Below are 21,105 nucleotides of genomic sequence, written 5' to 3' on the forward strand. Positions count from 1 at the left end.
ATACTTAACTACAATGTATAGACTCGGTCTTTGCAGTTTATTTTATTTGTTGTTAATCCTCATCCAAGAATATTTTCCCATTGATTATTATTATTTTAGCTAGAGTGGAAAGGAGGGAGGGAGAAAGAGAGAGAAAGATCAATGTGAGAGAGAGAGAGAGAGAGACATCAACTGGTTGCCTCATGCACGACCCTGACTGGGGCCAGGATCGAAAACGCAACCCAGGTATGTGCCCTTGACTGGGAATTGAACCTGTGACCAGGACATGTCTTTGCAGTTTATTAAGATTGGAATGGGGTTGAAGTTTGCCTTTGCATAATCTAGAAATAAATTTTTAAGCAAATTCAGAATGTAAATAATTTTATAACAAATGGTCAGAAACACGGGTTTTGGAGTTCAGTAGACCCAGGCTTAAATCCTGGACCTCTTATTTATCAGCTATGACTAGGGCAAATTACTTAATCCCCATCAGTCTTATTTTTTATGTGTATGATGAACTGGGGCTGATGAGTCCTATCTCAAGAGATTGTCTCAAGGTTTGTTCTTAGTGTAGTTGGTATTAACAGCAAAGAAAGAAAGCTATTTTAAAAAGAAATTTATAGAGCATTATATGACTTAAGGAGGACAAAAGAGTATAAATATTCATAGCTTTTCTTCCTTTTCCCATTTTTGGGAAGCATAAGTGTTTGTACTGCAAACTGGGAGCTGGGATGGAGGACTGGAATTGACGAAATAACGGACTCCGCATGAAAGAACTAATACCAGGGAATGTGAAAGCCTAGAGGGTGCTGGAAGTTTTGGGGGGTAGACAGAGGAAAGAAAGGTAGCTTCAGTGTGACATTCAGGGGTATTAAGTAGGTCAAGAAAATATGGGAAAGTATTGTGTGGTGAAAATCTCCAGTTGCCCGTTTTTTGGAAAGTCTTCTTAAGTAGCTATCCCACAGGGAGGCAAGAATAGCAGAGTGGTTGAGGGCTTAAATTCTGGACCTGGAGTTCTGGGTTCAAATCTAGAGCTGTGCCTGGATAGCCATTCAGCTGTTTCACTTCTCCAAGCTGAAGTTCACCCCTGGGAAATGGACATCCCAGCCAGACCATCCCCAGGGAATTTAGCAGTGTCATTATTTAAAAAGTACTATACTAGTTTCCATTTATTGAATGTTTACTGTGAACCAGGCACTCTTTTGTGGACTTTACAAGGATAAATTTATTCAATTCTCAAGACAACTCTACAAGGTAGGAACTATTATTATCCCCATTCTACACATGATAAAACTGAGGCACAGATAATTCAGATAACTTGCCCAGGGTCACACAACAAGTGAGTAGTAGAGCTTCGGTTGGCTTCCAATACTGTGATGCTAGATCCATACTCTTATCCTCTGGGTCATTCTGCATCTCTTATATGAGTATCTGATCTTAAGATAAACTTTGGAGCCCTTTGCCTTATTTTATAGGTGCTTGGTTTATACTCAGCAACCTGGCTCCTCATAATGTGGTCCACAGGTCACCTAGGATCAGAATCTCAGGCCCACCCCAGATTCTTGAAATAGAAACTGCCATGAAACAAGATCCCCAGGTGATTCATGACCATGTTAACGTCTGAGAAGCAGTGCTCCAGAATGTAAACTTTGAAGCAGATGGACTGTCCATTCATGTCTCCATCCTTTACAGTGTCTAGCACAGCCCTTGCCACCTAAGAGATTAACACTCCTGATCTGAAAGTGGATCAAGGAATGTTGAATATGAAATAAACTGACAAGTCCTGGTTTATCTTCAGCGGACTGAATTCGAATGCTCAGTGCCTCCAGCCCAGCGCCAGGCACAAACAGATGTCCTGCACACATTTTTTTGAATCGAGACAGAAATGCTATGTGATAGAGACATCCAGCATACTTCCCCGGATGTGCTCCGACATTTACAAAGGCCAAAGAATGTCAAAGCAAGCAGAACAGTGATTGTGCACTTATTCTCAACACAGTTCTAGCACAAGCTCTGCTCAATTGGTTCCCCTGTGAACTCCAGCGGAGTCTCTTCCCTCTAGAGCTCTCTATTGTCTTGGCTTTGTGTGCAACTCATTCAGAAACTAATTAAGTTTCGGGATCAATTTGTCCTATTAAGAGAGTGTGCATATGCTGAAGTTGTGTGTTGTTGTTGTTGTTGTTTAATAACTTAAATTATCTGAGTGAGAGGACAATTATAATTTGCTTCTGAAATTGGCCAAAAGGCAGTTTGCACCAAGATAATTCTTGACAGACATTTGTTTCTGTAAAACCAGGATATTTTATGAAAGGCAACAAAGAGGATTTAAATAGGCCATGGAAAACGTATTGATAATCTGGCCATATTTTAATCCTGTTCTCTAACAGAGTGTGAAATTACTTGTTTACTTCACTTATCTGGGGCTGGAGGTAGCTCATCATTCGTAGACAGAGCCATATTTTGTGATCACCTTTCAGCAGTGAGCTCTGCCAGGCCAAGGCCAGACAATTTGACTTCACTGGCCTGGGTACTACCTCCAGAGTCAAGGTCAGGACTGCTGTTAATTCTCAGCTGCCAGAGGAACTCACGAACTCCAATGTATCTGATCTGGGTTTTCGTTTGTGCATGGACAGGGCGGTAAGCCAGGAGTAAAAAGTTGGGATTTTTTTTGTTTGTTTTTAACTGTTAAATTTTAAATCTTTATTGTTGAAAGTATTATGGATGTCCCCCTTTTAGAATCCCCGTTATCAGAGAAATGTGTGGATGCTCTTTCTTCCCATTGCTAGTGAGAGTAGGTTTCTTGGTGTGCCGCTGGCATAAGCATCTCCAGAGGCCCCATGGAAGGATGGGACGTGGTACAAAGCTTTATTTTCATGGAATTACATCCCTTGGTTTCCGAAGTCCCATTTTCTTTAATCTAGTCCCTGGGAAATGTGCAGCTGGGGATTCCGTGGAGCTAGAAGCAAAGCCAAAGCTACTGTTCCATGGTGGAGCTGGGTCCATTCAGTGTAGCATCAGGCTAGTTGCAGTCTGTTAGTCCATCGTGTGTGGGCAAGTGCAGGGACACCAATAGAGCGCACCCTCTGCAACGAGAGTTCCAAAAGAGCAAGAAGGCAAACTCCTTGTTTAGGAGCTTAAGTATCTCAAATCTTCCTCCTTGCAGTGGCCACACCTACTCTGGCCAATGACCCGTTCCCACTGACTGATAGGCAAGTACCTTCCCTATTTCATCCAGATTTTACTGGGCACATGTCTACTCTCTCCCTGTCCAGACCCTGGGGGCTGTTAAACTGTAGCTTCCTGGCAAAGCTGCATAAACAGCATGCCCATAATATTTGGGCTTCCCTTTGCTCCTTTCCAGTTATTAATAACTGGGTTATTTTACAACAGGATCATCCCCACATTTCTTTCCTGCACTATATTCCCCTAGAAGTGAGGGTTATGTTGGTTTCATCATCAGTCTACAGTATTATCAGTTGAACACTATTGGGGATGCAATAAAGTATGAGAAATAGTCCCTGATCTAAAGGAGTTCATATATATATCTATGTATCTATGTATCTATATATATATCTATATAATCAGAGACTAACCACTGTGATAAAAAGACCATGTTGATATTTTACCCTGATCCCCTTTATCAAGTTAGTGCATTCATCCCCTCGTAGCTGTGAGTGTTGGCTGCTAATAGGTCACAGCTGCCCCTTTCGGGAGAATTGACTGATTGCTCTCAGCCAGTGGAGGGCAGGGACCAAACCTACAAGGTTCTGCCTCCCTGGCATGACTGATTGACATGGGGCTATAAGAGGCTAGACCCCTTCTCTTAAGACCAACCCATGGTACAATTCATGCTTCAGAGCCCACCTGAGAGCCATGCTGAACCTGGGCTCCTGCTGAGACCATCTCCTCACTTCCTTCACTTCCTTTCCATTCTCTGTTCGATCAATCGAGTGCATCTGAATCTTCTAGAATGCTCAACTTAAAACTTGCAGGAAGCTCTTACTACCAATAAGTCTGAGAGAGCAACAGGAGGAAACAGAATTCCCAAAGTGCAGTGAGAGCTGCAGAGATAGGGATGGAGACAGAGTTGCCTGACGGGACCTGCGTCATGTAGGGACTTGGCCACTGCTAATGATCAGGGTAGGAATAGGGAAGAAATATGCTGTTTTCTGTCTTCTTCCCTCTCTGGGTCTGCATCCCTTTAGTCAAAACTAACAGGTGTCATAGCCCATTTAAGCTGCTATAACAAAAGATCACAGACTGAGTGGCTTTATAAACGATAGAAATTTATTACTTACAGTTCTGGAGGCTGGATGTTTAAGATCAGAGGGTCAGGATGGTCAGGTGAGGTTCCTCTTCTGGGACATGGACTTCTTGTATCCTCACATGTTGGATGGGCCTGGGAGCTCTGTGGGTTTCTTTTATAAGGACGCCAATCTCATTTATGAGGATTCTGTCCTTATGACCCAATCACCTCCCAAAGGCTTTTCCTCCGAATACCACCACCTTCAAGGGTTAGGATATCAACATACGAATTTTGAGGGGATACAGATATTCACATAATAGCAACAGGACACTAGCCAACAATGCACTGGCAGTCAACAAAAGGATTATCCTCATTTTACAGAGGACGACATTCCACTATGAGGACTAATGCCTTATGAGGTTGAAGAAGCCACTGCAGGTTTTCCTAAGGAATCTACAAGGAAACAGAATTCCATGAGAAGGATATTGAATTTTGCTCCTGAGAGAATCTTTCAACGTCCTTACAGGTCCAGTCCTCAGAGGAGGAACTGGTGGTGGCCTCCTGGGGCATCCCTGTGGCCCTGGCCCTCCTGATACAAAGTGTTATGGAAAGGTTATCATGGGGAGAGGGGGAGGGGCCTGCAGTGCTTATCTGTGGCTGCTGTTTGCCTGAGTCCAGAACCAGAGGCCCAGCTTTTTTCTCTCTCACAGTCATCGTCTTGGTTTCCTCCTTTTGATTCTGAATCCTGATGTTGCAGGTAGGAACTGGAAGGGAAAGGTGAGAATAGACACTGGCGGCAGGAAATTAGATTCTGGGCCTTTCTTGGAACTGGCTTGCTGAAGGCATCTTGAGAAGGTGGACCAGGGTTTGGGGAAGGGGAATTTGGACATCTCTGTGCCATCACATAGAAGAAAAACCTTCGAAAGTGAGTAAATTGATTAACCAACAAACCTGTAAAATTTCACACCATCTATGTCCTTAATATAGAACTGGATGACAGTTGGCAGTCTGTTGCACTAATTCATTAATTCTATTTCACACAAAAATTTTTACTATGCAAATATATGCAAATTGTGGAGGAAAATAATGTTCTTAGCCAAGTGCCCCAACACCTGCTGAGGTTTTTGTTTGTTTGTTTCTATTTTTTGTTTGTTCACTGGAGCAGTGCCAGTGGGTAGAGCGTGAGATAGTAAATACAGTCAGTATTTGAAATCACAGGCTGATCAATATCCTCAATGGTGATTGACAGGCTTTATCCTTTGACAAGTATTGCACTGATTGGCATGTCTCTTTTCCTGTCTTTCTTACCTGAAACAGAATGAAGAAGATGAGCAACATTTACGAGTCGGCGGCCAACACGCTGGGGATCTTCAACAGCCCCTGCCTGACCAAAGTGGAGCTGCGTGTGGCCTGCAAAGGCATTTCGGACAGAGACGCCCTTTCCAAACCAGACCCCTGTGTCATCCTCAAGATGCAGTCCCACGGACAGTGGTTCGAGGTAGGCTTGTCCACGCACGTGGACAGAGGCGTGGCTGGAGGATTGCTTTGAAACGATCTCAGCATTTCCCGACCTTTTGTCCTTTATTTTGATCCTAGAAATGAATAGGGTCACGGTTCTGCTTGAGTCATGAGGTTTCGATGTGGCTATTTTACTGCTGTGGATATTTTGACGCATATCCTTCATTTGTGTGCTCATTGTGGACACGGTGGCCCCTGAGGAAGGGCAGGGCGGACTGCCTTACAGGGACCACGTCATACAACATTTATCTTTTGGAGGGAGAGCTTAATAATAGCTGAACTTGATTGGGTGCTCACTAAGTGTCAGGCACTATTCTAAGTGCTTTATGTAAAAATAACGAATTTAGTCCTCACAACAATCCTATGAAGAAACAGGGACAGATCGGCTAAGGATTGGTTCAAGATCATTCCGCTTATAAAAGGCAGATCTAATATTTGCACTCAGGTAGGGCAGCTCCAGTGCCCCAGGCTCTTTGTTACGCTTTTATAATAACGATGGACACCTGAGTCGTCTTTGGTGGCTTATGTGGCAATATTGCAGACTGAATTCTGCAATTGGGTTTTGTTTATTTAAAAGTTGGATGAGGACTGGCTCTTAAGTTTTTTTTTTTTCTTTTTTCTTTTTTGCTTCTAGGTACCTGATCTAAATAAGCTATGCTCTTAAAGATCTGGTCTGTAGTGAATGGGGGCATAGGGAGAAGCAGGGGGTGCAGTAGAGTGAGCACCCATTATACTCTCTAAGGGAACCAGAGAGTTGGTGGAATTTGTATATAGGTTTGAAGTCATGCTGAGTCAAGAAAGAGGAGCCGATTATCTGCTTCTGGTCCCTGAAGACAAACTCTTTAAACCTTCGATACTTCTCCCACCTGTTTGCAAATAATTGGAAGGCGCTCCTCTAGGGGCAACATCTTCCCGTTCACAGTAGAAAGAAGGTCCCGGAGGCTGCATGTTTGCTTGTTAGTACATGTGTGATAAAAGCCACTCCTCTGAAAGGGAGGTGTGCCGGAGCTTGGTGAGCAGAGTATTGAGTGGAGTAGGCACCATGCACGGGGGAGTGGATGACAGATGGGCAGGTTGGGGATCTTAATTTAGCTTCAGGCTTAGCTGGGGTTTATGTTGTAAACTAAAACAGCATTCACAGGTATCTTAATGTGTAAGGTTGTTGTTTTCCTTCTAAATATCCTCATTGACTTTGATAGTGGGTTTCATTGTTGTTGTTGTCTTAATTAACAAAACTAAGTGGAATTTCTGCATCAGTAAAAGGTTACTCTCTGAAAATTAAAAAAAAAATTATCTAGTAATACCCTCTTTACATAATTCAATGATGATTTGTACATATTTCTTTTTATCTTATCATGCATGTAAAATTTTCTTTCCTGATTATTACTCTCAGTATATATTTTTGCCATATATGTAAGTGCTACACTACTTACAGATATAATTTTTAAGGTTGTATAAATATCTCATCAAATGGATTTTACTAATAATTTTTCTTTCACCTTGATGTTGCTTCCAAAAAAATCCTATTTTAAACGATGCTGCAATAAATATCTTTGCACATACGGCATTTCCCTTCTCTTGGGATGAGTTCCTAGGAGGGATTCTGTCAAAGTGGAGCTAGTGGGACAAAAGACAGGATGCCTTGTGGGCCTTTTGATACATGTTTCCAAATTGCTTTTCCAAAGTGCTCTATCACAGTGTCACTCAAAGCGTGGACTGCACACAGCTTCCAGCCCACCCACACTTTGTCACCAGTGCACAGTGCGATGAGAACCTTGTGCCACCATGTGTATTGATTCACTGCTTCCTTCACCTGGAAAGTCTTACCTCTTTAAAACCGGTGACATCGGCTGAACTGCCAGCATGCTTAGTGATGTGGCTGATTTTTATTCCAGTACTTTGAGAAGCTCTTCACTGATACATTTTACACTCTTAACCATATACACTCAAGATACAGTCGGGAAACCTGAGCCTGTGCCAGGTAGCTAATAGGATTTACTTCAGGTAACTAACTAGAAACAAAGAAGTGGGAAATGCAAAGAAGCTAAGAGGGACTTTGAGGGAACCCGGAGGTGAAGCAGAGGAACCTGCTACTTTGCTTAGGGTGAGTAGTAGTGTGCTGAAACCAGTTTGTATACGCTTGTGAGTGTCGGTCTAGTAAATATTCAGGAATAAGCCCTGGTTGATTTGGCTCAATCAGTCCAGACCAGAGAGACCCGGGTTCGGTTCCCGCTAAGGGCACGTACCTCGGTTGCAGTTGTCCCTGGCCCCGGTTTGGGTCGTGTGGGTGGCAGCCACTCGATGTGTCTCTCTCACATTGATGTTTTTCTCTCTCTCTCCCTCCCTCTCTCCCTCCTCCTCTATCTGAAGATAAATGCAAAAATGTCCTCGGGTGAGGATAAGAAAAAGAAATAATAATAAAATAAATAAATAAATAATAAATAAATAAATAAATATTCAGGAATGTTGCCAGCCTGAGGGTGAGTATCTGCACCACAGACTCTGGCAAACATTTCGTATCAGGGCTTCTTCGCACCTGCCCCCCACCCCTTCCAGAACGTTGTTAAGCATTTACCAGCACACCACTGGTGAGAGACAGAGCAGCAACCAAACCGCTGGGCCATCTAGCAGAAGCTGGACACATGGAAGGAGGGCCTTCCTAATGGGAGCCAGAAAGATAGAGGAGATGCAGATAGTGCTGGAAATGCTGCCTGAAAGGGAGGTGAGGCTACCCTGGGGTTCCCCTCCCTTGCTCTGTGGTCTCTCGTCAGTACCTTCCATTGACCAAACCTTGACGGAAGCCAGTTGGCGAGGTTTGCAGACAGAGGATGTGTATGAGAGCAAAGAGGTAATGACTAGCACGTAAACCTCCTGATATTCACAGTCACTTGGAGGAACCCTTCACCCTCTCTCATCATTAGAATGAACACCTACTTTTTAGTGTAAATTCAGCCAGTGGTCCTACGCTACAGGTTAGAAGCACACCTATGCTAGAATTTAGAAGCACCTGACAGTCTATTTCAGTGGTTCTCAACCTTCCTAATGCCATGACCCTTTAATACAGTTCCTCCTGTTGTGGAGACCCCCAACCATAAAATTATTTTCGTTGCTACTTCATAACTGTGATTTTGCTACTGTTATATCTTAGGCGACCCCTGTGAAAGGGTCGTTCAACCCCCAAAGGGTCGCGACCCACAGGTTGAGAACCGCTGGTCTATTTAAACCATGTAGCTACTACTATCTATGTTTAGCGAAGGCTAGCAAACATGGACAGTGCTCTGGGACAAGATTTACTGATATGTGAGTTTTCCTGATTCTAGCCCCTAGAATCTGTCTGGGTTTACAGAGCGATTTCTATATACAGAATTACAGAACTGAGAGAAAGCCTTGCAGAAAAGAATTCACGCTGACTGTGTCAGTTCCCTGGGTGTCTTCATTATGGGGAATCTGGTAATGGAGTCAGTGAATTAAAAGATAGAGGCCAAACTGATTTGCATAATGGAGAGGTTATTGTGGGAGGTGTCAGGGTGAGAGAGAAAAAACCAGGGAGACCTTATCCTTTTCAGAGAATTTTCAAGTTTGGACAAAGAGGCTCCATGTAGATGATCACTGTCCCTGCAACGATGGAAATGTCTCTATTTGTGCTGCCCAATCAGGTAATCGCTGGCCACATGTGAGCACTTAAGGTGGATTGTGTGATTGGAACACTGACTTCCTTAATTATTTCGTTTTAATTAACTTAAGAGTAAGTGTGAATAGCTAACACAGTTCCAGACTATCTGATGTGCTAGCGAATTCAGCTGTGTCAGGGAGAAGAGGAAATGGAGTTTGTAAAAATGTAACCGTGGGCTATTAATTTTATAGTTTAACTGTTTTTCTGGGGAGCTGTAACTAAAGATTGACATTTTCTTTTTATTACTTGTGATTGCTGGCCTGTGCTTTTTGTAATGGAACTCCAGCAGGGAAAAAGGGCCCCGTTATGTTCTGGTTTATAGCACAGGTTACTACTGCAGTAGTTAGAACTCCCTTCAGATGGTACTTCCCATATGGAGGGGAACTGTCTGCTCTTTTAATTGTCTGTTACTTGTTAACAGTGGAAGACAACATATAATCTCTAAGATGGATCATAAAAATGTAAGCATGGATTTTAGACTCAAACAGACCTACAATCTGACCTTCTGAGCTGTTAATAGTATTCAGAGTCAAAGAGGATGAATCTATAGGTCTTTGAAATATTGGAAATCAATTGATCTGCAATGCACAGTTGATTGTTGCTCTTTATAGACCAGAAGGGTTTGGATTGTGTGTCTGAGGACTGAGAAGACAGAGGGAATGGTTTTGTTTTTTTCCAGAATATGGAGTTAGGGTAGTGCTTTTATTGGGTGAAACTTTTAGCAAATCGTTAATGACCGTGATTGTAACTGTCAGAAAGAAGGAAAGAGAAAACTTGTAGCTTGCAAATATATTCCAAACAGAGGATTTCAGACCCAACATTTAATTTCCCTAATTTAGAATCATACCTATTTAAAAAAATTCCTCCTGCACCTATTCCTGGCTATATGATGGCAACAGTGTATGGTACAGTTCAGTGTAATGATAACTTAGAACACATTTTATCTTCTAATGAAGAGTGGAGATACTTTTCTCCTGCCTTCTGGTGAATACTGATACATTCACTGACTCCTGGAATAAATTAACACTTAGTGGGATAAATGAACACTTCTGAAGGATTCAGAGGTAAGGGACATTGTAAACCAAAGATTTTTATTCCATTTCCTGGAACATATGCTCTATTTTCTGGGCATGCTCAATGTTCCCATGAAGCAGAGCTAAGCTCACGATGCCCTGGCCCTTGGCATAGATCCTGTAAGTAGCAGAGTACTTGACCTCATTGGAAAAAGCCAAATTATTTCTCACAGGACTAGAATGTTGCTCCAAACACCTTAATTTCATTTAATTTTAGTACACAGTTATTAAGCTCCTCCATGGGAAGCTCTAAGTAATTCTGAGGACTAATTACCCTGGGATCAATTCCGTATGAAAACATGTTACGATAAATCAGGTGCTTTGGTTGATTGTTGGTAATAATAATAATTGTGAGTGATAATTTGGTTATATCTAGCACATCAATTATCAGTGGACTCTAATGCAAGATTGTTGTTTATAATAACAATATATCCATATAGCACTTTATATGTACAAAGCCCATCTACTTACATTTATTTTATCTACTGATCATAAAAGCCCCATGAAAAGGAGACACAGACATTGAAACTAACCCCTGCATGTATTCAGTAGCATGAAAAAGACATGGGTTGTGTCCTCAGTGGCCTCAGAGTCCAGGAGAAGAACTCACCCTATTTTAGACACAGAGAGCTGAAGCTCAGATGGTCACATGACCTTGAGAAAGAAGGCTTGAAATAAGGCCCTGACTTAAATCTCTTCCTTTCCATAAATGCGCAGTGGGTCGACCTTCTCAAGCATGCCTAGGCTACCTTTATATGGAGCGGGCTAAAACCACTCTCTCATTCCTCCATTAGTCTCCATCTTTTCTCTACACTCTCCTGCTACCCTGGTATATGTAGGGTTTGGTTGTTATATGACCAAGCATCCTTGCTAGCAGAACAGAAGGGGAAATGGGGGTCCATGGTGGTAGGCTTGCCCACTCCCAAATAAGTAGGCTGTGATCTTTTCCAGCAATTCCTTCTTAGCTAGAGGGCTCAAGGAAGCGTTCCGTGACATAGTCTCTTTCACGCTTGGGACAGTAATGAGCCATCACCCTTTTGTGTATCAAGCTAGGAGGATGAAGCCCAAAACAGTAGTATCACCTGTACCTGAGATATTCAATTTCCCATTGCTCCAAAGTGCTAGAGGTTTATGAAAATGGATCAGACAATGTGAACATTTAGGTGATGGCTAAATAAAGTAGCTTACTGTATATGCCGATACCAGCTATGTAGTAGCCATTTGACATGTATACGCCCTAATCCTCATAACTGTGCTATGTAGACTTTACTAACCAGATGAGGAAGCCGAGGCCGGGCACAATTAATAAATCACTCAAGGTCACACAACTAGTAAATAGAAAAGCTGGAATCTGCTTGATTCCAAAACCTATGTTCTCTTCACTTTCCCAGAGGTCACAAACTTGGAGCTGCAGGCCTCCAGACTATTTTGGTTGGCTCTCATGGTGTTCCAACAGGAAATGTTTCCTAAAACTCCAGGTTTCTGGTTTCACTTTTGAGTTACCAGAGAATCTGGCAACGCGAAGCCTTTAGGTTTTGTGTGATGAGCTGGAGGTCGTTAGCAGCTGCTCATACCCAGAGCAGGAGTTTGTTCCCGTCCTTCCTGCCAGAGAGGCTGCTTCACGCACCTGCCCTGCTAGAAGGGCCCCTGGAGGGGTGGAGTGTAGACTACACTCCTGTGCGCCCAGGGCTGGGTCACCGGGACATGGCTGAGCTCTCAACTGTGGACACAGACAGCTAAGAAATGAAAACTATGTCAACTAAAGCATTCCTTCTGAATATCACAAACAACCTCCTTTCTCAAAAGATTTTCTGTTCACACTTTACTGACTTGCAGTGTTTTGGTGACTAACACCTAGGCTTGACAGATGATAAAAAACAACAGTTTTCTTCAGTTATTCACTCAGTTTTCACTGTGGTTTGACATCAAACTCCCATTTGAGAAAACTTTGACGTTGCTTTCTACCTCCCCCTTCACACATCCTTAATAAGACTAATTTCTTTTCCTAAAAAACAAAAAAAGCGAAAGAGAGTTGATTGTGCTGATAATATAAATCTTACCCTGAACACTGAATAGAGAAGAAAGCAAAGTGAAGTATTAGAACCAGAAAAGGGTTCCTCCTGCTGCCCGAGGCCACATCCCTGGGAGCAGAGACAGGTCGCGCGATGTTCACTCTGTAGGTGCTGCACTGGGATGAGAGGGAAGAGGACTGGGTTGCATACTATGTGGCCGAATGGCTTCCTTACCACTGAAATCTCAAAATTGTCAATATTATGACGTCTGAGAACAGAATCGCACAAAATGAGAACCTTGGGACTGCAAATGAGGAAATAACAATTTCAGCTGAAATCTTGTGTCAACTGTGAATTCTCTTGAGTGCCTTGAAGATCATTTATCAGCTGGAAGAATAATGTCTGGCCTCCTGTGGTGAGGACAGCCCCATGACATGGGCTTCACTGCCTCTTTAGCATCAAGAACTGACGAGTACACTCCGGGCGTTCAAACAGCACTGGTTGCCGTGGATTTTATACCCTCACTTGAGTCCCATGATGAGTATTTGAAAAATGGAATTACAGGTTGAGGAAAGAGACTGAGGAGACATCAGTGATTTAGAAACTTCTGCCTTTAGTGCGACCCACCTTCAGCATCTCAGAGAAGATGTTTTCAACATAGTTCCTGGGTACCTGTTTTAATGTTTAACTAGATTCACTATTGATAATTGTCTTCTTAAGAAAATCAACTTTCCTTTGTAATGTCAACCCCTTTCATCTGTTTTACTCGTTGTAATGGTAGTTTATTAACAATGATGCCTTGAATACGTTGAGAGTAGTTATACAATGTATCAGGCATTCTCTTAAGCACTTTGCAAGTACCATCTGTTTAATGATCAAAACAAACCTGCACATCGGGGTCCACATAGATTTCATATGTAGGCATAGTAAAGTAATTTGCTCAAGGGTCATGCCGGTAGGGGAGCTACGGCAAGTTGGACCCAGACTGTCTGACTTCAGAAACTGCTGTTCGTATAAGTCTTGTGGCAGTGTTAGTGTTAGAAGATAGAGATTGTGATTGCCCACTGTACAGGTGAGAACCTGGCACTCACATAGGAAAAGTCCAAGTCCAAGGTCACAAGAGCAGTAAGAAGTGGTGTTAGGATTTGAACTCAGATCTATGAGTCTTCAGTGCAGTGACTCTGCACCTCTCTCACCCTGGTCTCTGTAGAGCAACTCCATGTACGGCCACAGTCACTAGTCTTTTTTTTTTATCCTCACCCGAGGATATTTTTCCATCCTTTGTTCAGGTAGGGTGGCTAACATGTAAGGCCACAGCCACTAGTCTTTAAAATGAACCTGTTTTCCTCTCTTCAGAGAATTCAAGAATTCGTTTAAAACTGTTTGCATTTGTTGTGTTAAGTATAAATTAAATTTGTTTTGGTGATTACTTGAAACATCCTTCTCATTCCCAAGTTATAATGGTTTCAGCCTGACACCCTGCACGGCACAGGGTTTCAGAGCTTAGACTATAGATCCAGACTGCCTAGATTTAAGTCCTAGCCCAGCTATGCTGATGGGCAAATGACCCAAACCTCTCCATGCCTCAATGTTCTCATCTATGAAATGGGCACCATAACACTGCCTACCTCATGAGAGCCCTTACGAGGATTAAATGAATCAGTATGTACAGAGTGTTAGGACAGTACCCCGCACGAGACCACTGTGCTCAGGAGGTGCTATGCTTACTGAACGTGTCATTTTTTTTTATCTTGCCTTTTATAAACTAGGGCTCTAGTTTCCAAACTTATTATACTGAAAAGCTTAGTAAAATGATTGATTTTTTCTTGCCACCAGAATTGCTCATTATTTACATAAGCTAATTTAGAAGAAAGCCCTATTTAAGCTTTTTAGGTTAATCTCTCACCACTGCCCCCAACCTCCTTCTTTCTGAGTTAGTCCATCTGTTCCATGTTTCCATGTCACTGGATCTATTTTGTTCGTCAGTTTATTTTGTTCATTAGATTCCACATATAATTGAGATCATGTGATACTTGTCTTTTTTTTGAGAAATGTTTTCTTTTTTAAAAATATTTTTTTTATTGATATTTTAGAGAGAGGGGAAGGGAGAGAGAGATAGAAACATTGATGTGCAAGAGAAACATGTATGGGCTGCCTATCCCCTACTGGGGATTGAGCGTGCAACCTGGGCATGTGTCCAGACCAGGAATCCAACTGAGATCTCTCAGTCCATGGGCCCATGCTCAATCCATTGAATCACAACTGCCGAGCAAGAAGTGTTTTCTAAACAAAGATGTGCTGCTCAAATTTCCTGAGGACTGGGACACTGAAGCTGTGACCACTTGATTGACTTTGTAGCCCCAGTGCCTGGCACAATGGATACTGTAATTCAGTAGTTAGATGAATTTCATTTTCCTGGTCCATTTCCTTACCTCCAAAGATACTGAATTTTTTAGGATTATTCTGTTCTCATTCAGAAGAGTAACTCAACTCGTAAGAATTTAACAGTACCTTAGGCTTATCCTTTTCACATGTAAGTAAAATTAGGGGTGCCTAAGTGAGAAGTTTGATCTAAAAGGGTTTTGTTTATATGTTTGCATGTAAATTCTCTGCGGGGCAGTTGTAGGTTGAATAGAGCCAGGAGGTGAGGTTTGAAGGACAGTTCCTGCCACTCAGGGAGGAGGTCTATGGAGTGTTTTGTTACCTGGTCCTGTTAATCTTAATTTTCCTTTGGTTTTAAACTTCTTCATGTTTCTCTTCCTTCCTTCTCTGCCCCTTTCTTCTCCCTGTGGGGCGAGTGAGGCAGGGAGAGCAAGGCAGCCCTGTAGCGGCAGATAACAGTTAAAGACCAGAGAGGCCTGGCTGCCTCCTTTTTCCTCCTCCCCAGGCTGCACCTGAGTTGAGCCTCCTCCTGAGACCACGTGGGAGACAGAGAGATTGATTCCCTGCAAACCCAGCTCCTTCTACCTGCTGTTCTTCTCTGCCTGCTTCAAAAGCAACTGAGTGTAGACCTGGCAGCAGGTTGTCTTTGTTGGCTCTCAGGGATTAAACGTTTTTGTTTTTTTTTAAGCCACAGAAATTCCTGGAATGAGACTGAAGTCCTTCAACGTCTTAATTGGAACCTTAGGACAAAAACAGTTTTCAGCTTCCCCATTCTGAGTCCCTGAAGTGTTTGCTTTCAAGACTTCAGTTAGTGTTCTGGGAGGAGCCTAGTTACTTCAGAAGTATTATAAACATTTGTTTGGAATATAACTTTTTGTTCCTTATCAACTTTAATGAGGCAACTTACATATAAACTGTTTCTATTTTAGATACACTGTCCCAATCAAAATATGGAACATTGCCTAAAATGTATTTTCTCTTTTTTTGATTAATTCATTTTTGTTACAAATGTTTCTCCCTTTTCCCCACAGACACCCTCCCTGAAATGTATTTTAATATTTAAAATATATACCAGAAAACAACACATACTTTCAACTCATCAGAAACTTCTAACTCTCAGATTGTGTTCCCATTGATTGACATTATAAAATACATTGATGCTAATAAAATATCACTTTTATCTGTTACATATATTGGGGGCCTATGTAAGATTTTGGTTTAAAATGGAAAAATATTGTTCCATTGCTAAGAAATTTGAAAACTCAGAGAGAGTACCATAAAAGGAAAAGTATCCCAGCTGGTGTGGCTCAGTAGTTGAGCATCTACCCATAGTTTGATTCCCGGTCAGGGCACATGCCCAGGTTGTGGGCCCAATACCCAGTGGGGAGCATGCAGGAGGCGGCCAATCAATGTTCTCTCTCATCAATGCTTCTATCTCTCTCTCCCTCTCATTTCCTCTCTCTCTAAATCAATAAAGAAAAAATATTTTTTTAAAAAAAAGAAAAATAATAAACCCAGAAAAGGTTTAGCTCAGAATCAAACTGACCTATTTATACCATGACTCACCAAGCTTCGGTTCAACCTGAGACCACTGCCTGACAGCTGTGGCATAGCAGGCAGGCTGGATCTGAAGTTACTCTGGAAACAAAGCCTAGGTCTACCACATATTAACTGTGTGACCTTGGAAAGTCACCAAACATCTCAGAGCCTCTCCTGCTACCTCGCGTCTACATGGTTGTCGTCAGCCCAGCCACCTGTTTAGCCTAGTCCTGTGCCTTGAATATAAATGTCACACAATCTGGCTCATGCCACCTGTTTTTCAATCTAAACTGTTCAATTCAGGCAACCGAATTCATTTATTTGGCGTGTACTTTAGGTCCACAGGAACTCTTCCTGGTGACCATGCAGAGTGCAAATATTTTTCCAGTTCTGTTTATCAACACTAATGCCTTATTTATTTATTTATTTATTTATTTATTTATTTATTTATTTATTTATTTTTGTCACAGATGGTTCTCCTTTTTCCTCCATTGACAACCTCCTCCCCCTCCCTCCCCGCCCTGTCCCCAGCTTTGTTGTCCATGTCCATTGGTCACGCACACATGCATATAAGTTCTGTGATTTATCTCTCCCCCCACATCTCCTCTTCTGGGGATTGTCAGTCTGTACCCCACTTCCACATCTCTGGGACTACCCTGTTCTTCAGACTGTTATGTTCATTACATTCCACAAATAAGTGAGATCATATGATACTTGTCTTTCTCTGTTTGGCTTGTTTTGCTTAGGATAATACTTTCCAGGTCCCTCCAAAGGTCTCAAACGATAAGAGCTCTTTCTTTCTTACTAATGCCTTTTAATTACATCAGCATTTCCTATTGGAAAATGTATCTGTTCCAGGAAAACAGCTGGCATTCCTGAGTGATAATTCCCAAATGTCTTTAATCCAAAGAAAAATACTTAAAATTTATTTCCCTTTCTTGTACATGACTAAAAACATCACGTGCATGTTTTAGGGATAAATTCCCCAACAGTCCCTTGATCTGTTTATGTCTAAGAATGCTTTCTAAAGCCCATATCTTGTTTTAAATGATGCACAAACTGAAGGCATTAATAAAATTTAAAAGTAAAAACCATAAATGGTTGTTGTTAGGATTAACGATTGGCTGTCAGGACAGTGAAGAGGCTGATGCTGTAGACTGTGGAATCAGACCACTCGGGTTATCTGTGAGACTGTGTCTCGTGGAGATGCCTCAGCTTCCCTAGGTCTACGTTTTCAACATCTACAAAATGGGAGGCAGCAATAAAACCTATCCATGGGTTTATTTTAAGGATGAAATGAGATGATGCTTAATTGCTGCTTAATGTAGTAACCAGGGCATAGTGAGTGCTTAATACATATTAAATGGTATTATGTCTAAAGGAGATAATGTGTACAAAATGAGTGTGGTTGGTACATCATTTAGGACTCAGTATATAGAAAATATCAGATAACACCTACACTGAGGTATGTCCAGACTGTTGCCCAGCTCAAGTACTCTTGGTCCCATTCTTCTGTGTAAAATAAGAGACATTTCAGTGAGAAAATTGAACAGGTCTTGAAGTTTCTGCCAAGTCTCTGACTAACTACTTCGATCTGTTTCAGCTCCCCTGGCAGGGAATTATCTAAGCCCCCTTATCCCCTGCACTGTCTGTCTCTGAAGAAGATGAATAGACTTGGAGTGACTGAATGCCACTTGTTCTCCAGCCTGTGGATGGGGATCAGAGAGGCTGTGCTGATAACCTCAGCTCTCCATCTTTGCTTCTGTGCCAACATCAGCCCCCACTGTTTGGCGGTCTTAGAAGAGAAGTGACAAGAAAAGTCTTCCCTTCTGGAAACTCCAGATGTTCTCGGGGTCAGCCTGTAGGCTAATTAAATATTTTATCTTGATTCAAGCCCAGAAATGTTCAACTCCCTATCTCGGCAAGTCAGTTTTCAAACGCTTGATATTTCAAGAGCTTCCTAAACCCTGAGAATTTGGTCTTAGATATTTTCTCCTTGAGTGCGAAGATGAGATTTTGTTGACAGATCCCAGTTTTCGAACTGTGTATCAAAGCAAGAGAATGTGATACCTTTTACTCCTTCCCCCTTTTGAAATTCTAGCCTTTTTAAAAACAACTTCTGAGAACTTGTGATTTGGTGGGGGCATCTATTTAAGTCTACTCCCCTTGAAGATTTGCTTCATTCAGCTTGTTGCAGTTACTGCTGTTACATAACAATCATCCCCGCACTGAACAACTTGGGACAGCCATTTTATTGAACTCAGGCATGTGTGCATTGGAACCTCAGACAGGGCACAGTGGGGATGGCTTGTCCCTGCTTCACGGTGTCTAGGGCCTGAGCTGGGAAGACTAGAGGGTTAGCAATGATATCAGGCTGAGTTTTCAAATCATCAGAAGGTCTCTTCACTCTCATGCCTGGCTCGGACTTTTGGCTGTAGCCTCTGCACATGGCCTTTCATGCATTGCAGTCTCCGGGTAAGGACATAGCCCCTGCCTCTGGGTAGGAAGGTGTCCATTGTTTGCTTCACAGGTAAATCATGGACTATATCTGGAAATGTGAGTTAACCAGGAGCCTCGTCATATGATCACCTGTTCCTATGATTACCTTAAAGGGTGTGGATAGGAGGAATGGAAGAATATTTATAACCCCAGTTCTCATTTAGGGTGTTGTCTTAGAGGCTTGAAAGATGCAAATATTGAACTTGTAAAAGGGGAGACTTTCCTCTCTGCTCTGAATGATAAACGTAGGAAATGCAGAGCCCGAAGAAGTGCGAGAGGAAGAAAATATAAGTTGAAGTCTCTTTCCTGGATTTAAACACTGGCCTTAAAAATAATACCCATATATGCTACCACCCCTAGATACATCAAGGGCAAGGGGAGAGGAAATAAGAGTAAATCCTGTCTGCATAGCCCTGCATTTCCCCCGCTGCTTCCGCACCACGGCCTACTGAGTCAGTGCTGGTATGTTTATTGCCGGCTTACAGATGAAAGAACTGAAATTCAGAGATGTCATACTTTTGCTAAGATCATGTAGCCAGAATGAATGGAACCTGCTCTCTGAAATCACAGGACGTCAGGTTGCGGATCCGTAGTCAGAGGTGAGCCCTCTGCTGCTGGAGCCCATGGCAGGGCCCGCCCTCACCTGGGACACCAGTGCTCCGGCAGCTGGGAGCCCTCGGAACCCAAACACAATGGTCTCCATCTCTTTGCTCCTGGGTCCTTTTCTTGCTCACTCTCTACCCGCTACCTTGAGATGTGCCCAACCACAGTTATCAATCCTAATACATATTTTCCACTATGGTTTACTGACAACAGAGCAGTTCATCCTACAGTTGATTCACATACCAGGCCACTAAGGGTACACATGTAAATGGTTTATTTTTTGATTCATTCAGCAAGCATTTATCGAGCTCCTACTATACGCTAAGCACTGTTCCCTGGGTTGGGAATACAGAAGGGGACAATCCACGGCCCAAGCGTTTGTGCTAGTGGGAAGAATAGGAAATAAGCAATAAATATATATTCTATTGTCAGGTAGTGATGTGTGGTGAAGAAAACTGATGTGGGGAAGGGCGTGGAGAATGATAGGGGACTACTCTAAAAACTGTAGTCAGGGAAGACTTCTCTGAGGAAGTGCTATTTACACAGAAACCTGGATGAGTAAGGGGCTTGGTTATCTGGATACAGGGAGAGGTGTTCCTTTAGAAGAACTAGCAGAGGCCATGACGCGGGCATTTTCCTGCTTAGTTGAGGAACAGCACAGAGGCAAGGTGTCTGGAGAGCTGGGGGCGGAGAAGGCAAGAGTGGGAGGAAACCGTGTGGAAGAGGCAGCTGGAGGGCAGGTCCTGTGGGCTCTTGTAGGTCACAGTAGGAATCCTGGGTTTTGTTCCCAATGTGATGGGAGGAGGCATTGGAAAGCTTGGAGCAGGACAATGATTTGCATATTAAGAAAGAGCCTTGTTTGCTGGTGCCGGACAGGGTACAGAGATGAGAGCAGCTGCCAGAGACAGCTCAGAGCGACTGCATTTGTCCGCGTGAGAGAGATGATCGTGGAGATCAGGTGATGACCACAGAGGAGACAAGGGTGGTTTGAAATGAGATCTTTTTAAAAAGTAGACTCTACGATTTGCTGGTGGCTTGGGCACAGGGTATGACAGAAAAAAAAAGGATGCAAGAGTGACTCCAGAGGTTTGAGCAGCTGGGTGAGTGATGATGGATAATACTGGGGAAGAGCAGGCTGTATCGGTGGTTCTACAACGAACATGCTTCTGATGGCGAGAGACAGTATGTTGTACCGGAGCAGTGTGATTCTGGTCACGGACCTTATCTGAATCCCCGCTCTATTTACCAGCTATAAGACCTTGCACAAGTCAGTAACCTCCATTTTCTCATCTATGTAATGGGGACAATAAAAGTACCTACACTGTGGGTAGTACTTGGGATTTACCACACAGCAGTGTCTAGCACTTAGCATTACATGACCGCTAGCCATTAACTGTTATTATTAATGTCATTCTGTGAACGCTTATGATTGTTTTCTTAGGGGAAGTACAAGGTCAAAGGATACACACTTTTTAAACTTTGAAAATTGCCCAGCTCTTATCTGGAATGAGCATACCAATGTGTTCCTACCAGCAAATCGTGAGATGCAAAGGAGGCAATTCTTTAAAAAATATCTTAAAC

At 42.6% G+C, this 21,105-nt stretch overlaps 1 protein-coding gene across 2 annotated transcripts in view; it reads left to right on the forward strand.

Moving 5' to 3' along the window:
- CPNE4 (copine 4) overlaps nt 1-21,105 on the forward strand; it is a 419,291-nt gene that overhangs the window by 95,755 nt on the left and 302,431 nt on the right. For both annotated transcript variants that reach the window (XM_036266480.1, XM_036266479.1), the window contains exon 2: nt 5,543-5,723. In XM_036266480.1, coding sequence (XP_036122373.1) covers nt 5,544-5,723 — 180 coding nt within the window. In that variant the 5' untranslated portion in view covers nt 5,543. The remainder of the gene's footprint in view (nt 1-5,542; nt 5,724-21,105) is intronic.

Source organism: Molossus molossus, unplaced genomic scaffold, assembly GCF_014108415.1.
Source record: "Molossus molossus isolate mMolMol1 unplaced genomic scaffold, mMolMol1.p scaffold_m16_p_18, whole genome shotgun sequence".
NCBI classification, from domain to species: Eukaryota; Metazoa; Chordata; class Mammalia; order Chiroptera; family Molossidae; genus Molossus; species Molossus molossus.